Below are 8,325 nucleotides of genomic sequence, written 5' to 3'. Positions count from 1 at the left end.
ATAGAGTAGTGAAGGCTCTGACAGCTCTCTTTTACATTCTAAATGACATCTGCATTCAACAGAACAGAAATAAAGATTAAGGGAAGCACCTGATATGATAGCACTCAGCTTACCTCAAAATGCAATATTTAAAAAGTACAGAGAAACACAGGTCTGCCTTCTTGTACTGTAAGTAAAAACTAGTGTCAAAGCCTCAGAGGTCTTCACCGCTGCCAGAAAGGCAAGGACCGCAGCATTCAACAGACTACAGGGGCAGAAGCCACTGCCTCGGACTATGCAACTGTTGAAAACAAAAGGTGTTTTGCCTGAGAAGGAAGGGAGGAGACGGTCTTTGAACGCACACAGAAAATGACTACGGGCAGAGTCATACAGCACAGGAAAATTAACTTGGCCGAAACCTTTGCAGCCCTTCTTGTACTTCAGTGATGAGCAGAATGCCCGTTGCTAATTGATGGCGCCCCACCGATTCTGCACCTTTCGCAGTACGTACCTACTGCAAATCTCTTTTAAGAGGTTGTTAGTATTACGGCTTCGAATGAAACACGTCAGCATACAGATCACGAGAGATGATTCTGAACAGATTTTTGCCGGTTGATTATATAAACGATGCCTCTTACTGCTGGAATAACACCTCAAAGGCAATATAATGACGACATGACAATGTATGTAAATCAAGAACTGCATGTGGGTTTATTTTACACTTGAGAAAACAGTGGATTTAATTGTGTGAACCAAAATGTACTGTACAATATTAATGATAAAACATCAAAATGTATAATTCATAGTGCATTGCTTGCTTTATTTTTATTTATTTATTTTTTTGTCAGATAGTTCCTTTAAGTACATGCATCTGGAAAGATGCAGGTGCCAGTAAAATTCCTCTATTTATATCAAGCTGCAGGAACTAAATTTTATTCAAAAAGTGTGGTTTTACATTATATACACAGAAATTGAATATAAAATGACAATATAAAAAGTTAAAAGAGAAAGCATACAGCCAGAAGGTACAAATAAAGTTGAACAGTTTAAAATGGTACGATATGTAACATGTATTTTTTTAAGCTGATGCTGGCAATTTACAAGGAACAGAATCCAACATTTGCCCCATTTTTTTTGTTTTCATTTACCAATGCAGCACACTATAGAAAGGTCAGCTTGTACCAAAGCTTAACATTTGTAAATAACTATAAACTGCAGTATTTTACAGGAAAAAAAAAAAGGAAAGAAAAGAGCATTTTTACACTTGTTTTAAATAACAGCTTGCATACTTTTTTTTTTTTTTTTTTTTGCCAAAAAGTGGCAATTCTCAGCATCCAGAGGGTTTGGGCATAGTGGCAACTTGGTTTGCTTTTTTTTTTTAAATTATTATTTAACTTATACAGTTGTGGCTTCCTAACCCCTTGAGTACTACACAGCTCTCCTTCTTCCAAGGACTGCATGCACAATTTCTTCACAAACCAGTTCTGCATTAAAAAAAACAAAGAAGCTCATTCATTTAAAAAAAATAAGTTCTGCTTCTGACACAGCTTTTATCTGAATGAAATGCCTTTAAGCCTTTTGTTTTGTTTTGTTTTTCCTTATTTACTTATTTAGTCACTGGGAAAGGCACAGAAATGCTATTACAGTTCTCAGAGGGTTAAAACTTGACACTACCAGGTTCTGTGACCTTTATTGTCATGGCAACTTTGTAATTTTAGGATGTCTCTTTATCATTGTTCTTTGTGTCTTTCTTTACGGCTAAATTAATGTCTCTCAATAGTGTCTCCCACTATATTCTACAAAAGATAGCTTAACATCAAGGACAGATGTTGAAAATAAAGGTCAGACTTTGACTCACAAAAAATAAAAACAGAAACAAAAAATAACCATGCACAGATCAGACAAAGAGCATATAAATATAACTACAAAATAAGTGTAAGAAAAACCAAGGTCCAGATAGGCAGTTCAGCAACAAAAGTAAGACTGATTTCAGAGGCTCAGGTCAGGCCTAGTGCAGTACTATGAAGAAGTTTAGTGCAATGTTCCTGTGGTCACTTGCATACCTGGCTGCTTACCTGGACGCTATTGTTTTTCTAACTCGGTTACATAGATCAGATGGTCCTCTGGGGACTTGCCATGTGTTTTACTAAGGTGCAGTTTGACTGCATGCTTGCTTGCAAAAGTTCGGTTACAGAGCTTACACTGGAATGTGGAGCCTAAGTCCTCCTCGGCAATTCCAAGTGAGCCCAAAGTCTTGTTTGCGAGGACTTTTGAAACATTCTGCTGTTCTTGAATCTGATTAAGTGGCAACTTTGACAGATCCTTCAAACTAAACCCTAGGTGTGTCTCTAAGTGACTTATGTATGTAGAAGCAGTCCTGAACTGAGAGGCACAATCATTGCAAAAGAAAACAGGATGTCCTGTGTCCAAGTTCTTTAAAAATTTAGTTCCACCTGTCCTCCTTAACTGATACTTCACATTGGCCAGCCAGTGGCTAATCGTGGTCATGGAAAGACCAGTAAACTTAGAGATGTGTACCCGCTCTTGTGGACTTAGGTCCGACATAATGTATTTGCCTTCTGGGGTCTCCCTCAAGCTGGAAGCAAACTGGGCTTGAAGGATCAGAAGATGCTGAGGGTTCCAGTTGGACTGTCTGCCCTTCCTCTTGTGTACTGGCGACAGTTCATCCAGAGCTTCCTCAAAACTGCTCCCGTCAGCATCAGACTTCTCTGACACGGTAGACGGAGTTGAAGACTTGGGTGTCAAACGCCCAGTGAGGTTCTTCACCATATCGGAAATATCCAGCAGGGCACTCTCCCTTAGAGGGGACGAAGCAGAGTCAGCCACACTGGAAACAAGAGGTTTGTTTTTGGACTTGGTTAAATCAATAGGTTGATCACTGTTCTCATAGTAATACCGGTCAATAGCATCAGCCTGCTTGACCGGAGTGGTTGGGTAAATGGGTTTGTCCAACATGCTGTTGCTAATTTTGTACAGCATGGCCAAAGGGTCCAGAGAGGGGCTTACCGGCTTAGAAATTTTGCCTAAGTGGGTATTCATAATGGACTGTAAAGCGCTCAATGGATTAATGAAGGATGGCTCAGGTGAATGATCTGTGATGATTCCTAAATTGTTACAGCCATTTGCAACCTTTGTTTTAAGTGGCTCTGTACCATTTGGTGTATGTGCTTCTGCTGGACTATCCTTTTTGACCTTCTGAACTTCTGTCTCAGAGCTCTTCTTCTGCTGCTGTTTGTTATTTATTTCTTCTGCTTTTGGGAAGTCCTTGTTTTCTTTAGCAGCAGGTGACATGGGTTTGACTGGAGAACTCTTCTCTTTCTCCAAAGGCTTTTCTTCCTTCTTCACGTTGATTTTACCTGTAACTTTCTCCACCAGTTCTTCCATAGCAGATACATTGCTCTTGTGAGGTGGGGGTGTGAGATTGCCTGGGGAATGGATGAGCGCATTGTGTTCTGACGACAGTGATTTTACACTGCTCGCGTAAGACGGCTGCATTTGAACACTCTGCACCGCTGGCTGAAGGGGTTTGACTGTTCCCGGGAGCTGGTAAGCTGCATGAATACTGGGATATCCTCCCCAGGAAGGGGCTCCATTCTGAGCTTTGCTGATAGCTGTTGTCACCGTGTTCTCCAGGGATTTCAATATGTCTATTCCGCCCTTAGGACTATCATCTAGGTCCTCCTCTCTGAGGTACTGATACAAAGTTGTTGGCTCAAATTTCTCTGTAGAGTCCTCATTCTCTTCTTTTATCTTTTTCTCTGTTTCACTGACCACCACCTTTTCCTTCTCTAGGTCTTTCTTTTCCTCCGAGTTTGTGGAGCCCGCTGGGGAATCGGGCTGCTTCTTAATGTTGGAGGCTGGTAGCCTTGTGTGGGTGGTGGGTGGAAGAGGTATAGACTGGATCTTCTCCTCCACCACAGGGTCCAATACTAGCTGTTTGCCTTTTTTGGAAGCAGAATTGGTCACCTTCAAGAAATGACCAGTCACCATCATGTGAGCAGTGAGCTGCTGCAAAGTGTCATGGGAACTGCCACATTCCATGCATTTCAGTATTTGGGCTTTGCGTGCCTCAAACTGCCAAGTGTAGCTAGCACCATTTTGATAGCCATAGCGGTTGTTTGGAGTCACGTAGGGGTTGGCAGTTTTCTGATCCTTTGCAGAGTCACCCAGTGAAGCTTCTGCAGTGATCCCTGTTGGCTCAGGTGAACAAGGTGAAGCTAAGTCCTGAAGTGCTCGCTTTTTGGTAGAAGGGACCAATTTAGTGATGGCTGGTACTGGCTCCTTCAGAGGCACTTTCTGGTAATGCTTTGTTTTTATCATATGGACGCTGAGGTCTTGCAAAGACTCAAACGAATGCCCACAGTACATGCACTTCAGCACTTTCTGGGCATCCTCTTTGCCTTCCATTTCCATAAGTGATCGTTTTCTAGGCTTTGACCACCGTTTGGTCTTATCAGCTTCTTTATCTCTGTTGTCATCACGGTAATGTCCAGTTTCATTCATGTGCACTGTTAGCTCCACCAGTGTGTCATAGGCTGCACTGCAGTCTTTGCATCGGAACTTGCTAGCACCGGTGAACACAGATCCATAAAGTTTATTGTTTTGCCGATAAAGCTGTACTGTGCTGAAAAGACTAGGCTCTGGGAGAAGTCCATACGATGAGGTCTGCTGCAAAGTTTTAGCTAATGCAGCTTGGTGCCAGTCATAACCTGAGCCACCACTGTTACTATTACTGTTACTAGTATTACTGGTAGTTGTACTGGTACTAGTGTTGGTACTGGTAGTACTAGTACTCTGGGAATTGGCATTGGTGTCAGTACTGGTGGAGTTTTCATTCTGGCTGATTCCGTTGTTGCTGGTGGTTGGATTGGATTTCTTTAAGTCCAAAGCTAAACTGGACCAGCAAGTCTCTGAAAGCAAATTTGCATACACAGCTTTTATTTGTGCCAAGCTGTCCTGTGGATAGGAAACATTGTCTGTGCACTGAGGATCCTCTTTCTCTTCTTTAGAGGAAGTGCTTTTGAAATGGGCCAGCTGATCGCTGTTTTCACTAAACGGCGAACCATAGCCTGCATCCTGATTAGTTGCAGTGCTGACTGGGGAGTTCTGGTAGCTTTGAGCCTCTTTGATCTCCGCTTCTTCATTGCACAAATACTCATTCTCCTGGATGTCCAGAGACAGCCCATCATCTTCCACGCTGTCTTCATCTATTTCTGCTGCTTTCAATTCCTCCTCAGGAACATATGCTAAAATACAGGAGGGGGGACGGGGGGGAAAAACAAGACAAAGTTATCGAACATGCACATTTTACATCGTTGCTGTCTTCTGTACTAAAAGCAGTAACCATAAAGACAAATTTTGAAGATACATCCAGAAACCAAACTCACCATCACTCACACACTCCACCTATAAATCCACATACTCTGTCCTGGTTACAGTTTGGTATCAGTGCTACCCAAGAATAAACTTTGACTTCAGCAGTAAAATATGTGCCAGGACCACAGTAGATACCACAGTATCAAAATCAAAATCAAACAAAGAGCCTACTAAACCAGTTTTTATCAACTTAAAAAATGGCCTAGCACTGAGCTATATTTACTGCACTACGTATGCGCAACACATTGCAGCTGACCTGCACCCCTCAGATCTAGGCACTCAGAACCACTGGCTTGACCAACTCCATCTCATCAGTGCTGTCTTTTCTGGCTAACTGGCTTTAGCTACAGCTTCCAGGGCCATTTCTGTGTCACTGACACCTGACTCTAATGGAGCTATATGGGGCAAGTGTGTCAGGTCAGCAGAGCCAGGGTGTCCTGGTGGCTGGCCGTATTGGGTCCATCTGAGAGCAGAACAGCTTTCATTTTTACAAGATGAAAAGAGAAGCAAGACTATGATCATTTTCTGAAATGGCTGGGATATACTTTGCCTCCTGTTATGATCTGATGTGGGTCCCGCATTTACCATTTTGAAAACAGCAGTCGGAAACTAAAAGTAAATATTAGAGATTAATTTTTAAAAGCAACAAACAAAAAACTTGAGACCTCCATCCCAGCTTGATTATTGGCTTATGGTAAAGATAAAACTTTGCTACTGTATTGCTACCTGGTGAAACTATATAATCTTACCAAACTATGTGTTTATCTATAAACTAGCAAATGTGATATTCATGAGCAGATGGCCATTACATCAAAACACATTTACTCCAAGGGCCCAATTCACAGAAGTGGCTTGCATGTACCTAAGTGATAAATGTACACTTTCATTGCAAAGCAGAAAACATACTTGTACACATTTCCCTCCAGTTTTGTAAAAGAAGCTTAAAAAAAAAATCACAATGATAATGGAACGTAGATCATTTATAAGCATGTCAAGGTAGAAAACATAGATTGTGAACAATTTTCAGTAATTGAATAAAAAAATGCCTCCTTGTCAGGTGAACTGTGCAGCAGCAAGTGATGCTGAAATGTGGCCTATGTCCTTCCATGGTACAATACTGAAAGAAAGCCAGAAAAAGAAGCACTTCTGCTCCTATGTGATATGAAGAAAATACGTATTATCATGTTAACAAAGCTGAGGTCTTCTTCAACTGGGGGGAGCATAAGTGCAAGTTGAGCCTCTTTTCGTACACAGTTGCTAATATATTCTGAAACTTCTTTTCTGAAAAATAAAGGAATCTTCTCTCATTGTAATATGAACACTCTTTGAAACATCTTTTTTTTTTTTTAAGAAAAGTAACAGTACTATGGCCAGTACTGCATTCTGTATTCACCTTTGCAATTCAGTCTTAATGCAGCCCCTAACTACTTCAGCCTGATCTTTTAAGATAAACTAGGAAAGTAGTCCATCTAGTACCAGAGTAGTGCTGAACCTTAAGATGCCCACTGCATCTTTCATCTGTCCTCTAAGTGTCAAATGCTTTCAGAAGATAATTTGGTTTTTAATTAGCATTAAAAACTAAAAATCTTTTGGTTTTTAAAAAAGTGTTAAGCAGGGCCCAATTCCTTACAGATGCATCAGCCTCAGGTGTTTTCTAATATGTTTAAAAGCACTGGTGAGTACCAAGCACAATAGAAGTCACTACAGAAATCATCCTGGAGCCAAAGGTCAGGAAGATGCCAGAAAAGCATAATAAAACCAGAAAAAAAAAAAAAAATCTTAAAAATGCATTTAGTCAATAAAATGAAGAATAAAATACAGAAATAGTAAAAGAACTAAGAAGTCAGTCAGCTTCCCAGTCTTGCAGTAATGCTGCTGTTGAAACACTCTGCAGGTATTTGAGCACAGTAGTACCACTGCAGTTCTGAACTCTAGGTATGCAAGTAGAATTCACTCCCACAGCTACAGTCTAAGATCTCTTAGCTCTCTCATTAAACACACCTGTTTTCAGTCATTTATAACAGCAGAAGACAATATATTTTTAAGTTTCAGAAAAGTACAGAACAGTTATAGAAGAATATAATTTCTGATTCTGAAATTACTTTTAAATAAAAAATAAAAAAACTCTGAGGCCTAAAATGCCTAAAAATGGACAGTTACCATCTGGCATTTTTATTTAAAAAAAAAAAAACAACAAACAACAAAACTTAGTAATGATCAGCAGACAGTCACCAAGTAGAAGCTGAAAACTGAGGGGGCCTGCATTCTGAGCTTTTTATCAACAGCTATCTTCTTACTAACCTCAGTGGAACTATGCCAATTTTCTCTAATTTTCACATCCCAATATTTTAATAAATAGATATAAAAAACTGCTGTAAGATGCTGAATGTTGCTATAGTTGATGCAGCATTTTGTAAGAATCCATGTGAATTATCTGCTTACATCTCTTTACCTAATTCTAAATTGCATAAATATATATTTTTATAATTGCTATATATAACCATCTAAATATCTGCTTAAGTAGAAACTCTAGTTGAGCCACTGCCCTATCTTTTATTTTCCTTTATTTATTTATGACGGTATGTTTTCTCTATTCTCGTATTTTTGCACTTTACCATAAAAATAAAAGGACCTAAACCACAGAAGAAACATTAAAACTACATGAAAGGTCAGTGTTAAACTGTCACAGCAAAGAAACTGAGTGTTAGGGTGAAATATCCATCTTTCACTTACTTTCCTAGTCTTAGGTTCTGCTGAGATTACTACATGATTGAGTTCACTCCCTTACTAATATATACTGCAATATAAGAATTAAGAATGTACAACTGGCCAGGACTCTGATTTTCTATGATTTCAGACTTTAACCCAGATTCTAAAAAAACCTGAATTTACATGATGTGCACACCTACATGTCTTTACAGTTGTTATCTGAAATAACACAAAGAAATA

General features: G+C 39.8%; 1 protein-coding gene across 1 annotated transcript; it reads right to left on the bottom strand.

Moving 5' to 3' along the window:
* Window positions 1-1,313: 1,313 nt before the first annotated feature.
* TSHZ1 (teashirt zinc finger homeobox 1) lies at window positions 1,314-5,347 on the bottom strand. The gene is given in 2 exon segments (XM_050891837.1): window positions 1,314-5,262; window positions 5,264-5,347. Coding segments are annotated over 2 exon segments (3,285 nt in total). The 3' UTR covers window positions 1,314-2,061.
* Window positions 5,348-8,325: the final 2,978 nt, after the last annotated feature.

This window comes from Gymnogyps californianus, chromosome 2 (genome assembly GCF_018139145.2).
Source record: "Gymnogyps californianus isolate 813 chromosome 2, ASM1813914v2, whole genome shotgun sequence".
Taxonomy (NCBI): domain Eukaryota; kingdom Metazoa; phylum Chordata; class Aves; order Accipitriformes; family Cathartidae; genus Gymnogyps; species Gymnogyps californianus.
The sequence above is the reverse complement of the archived record's forward strand: the minus strand, read 5'-3'. Positions and strand labels throughout refer to the sequence as shown.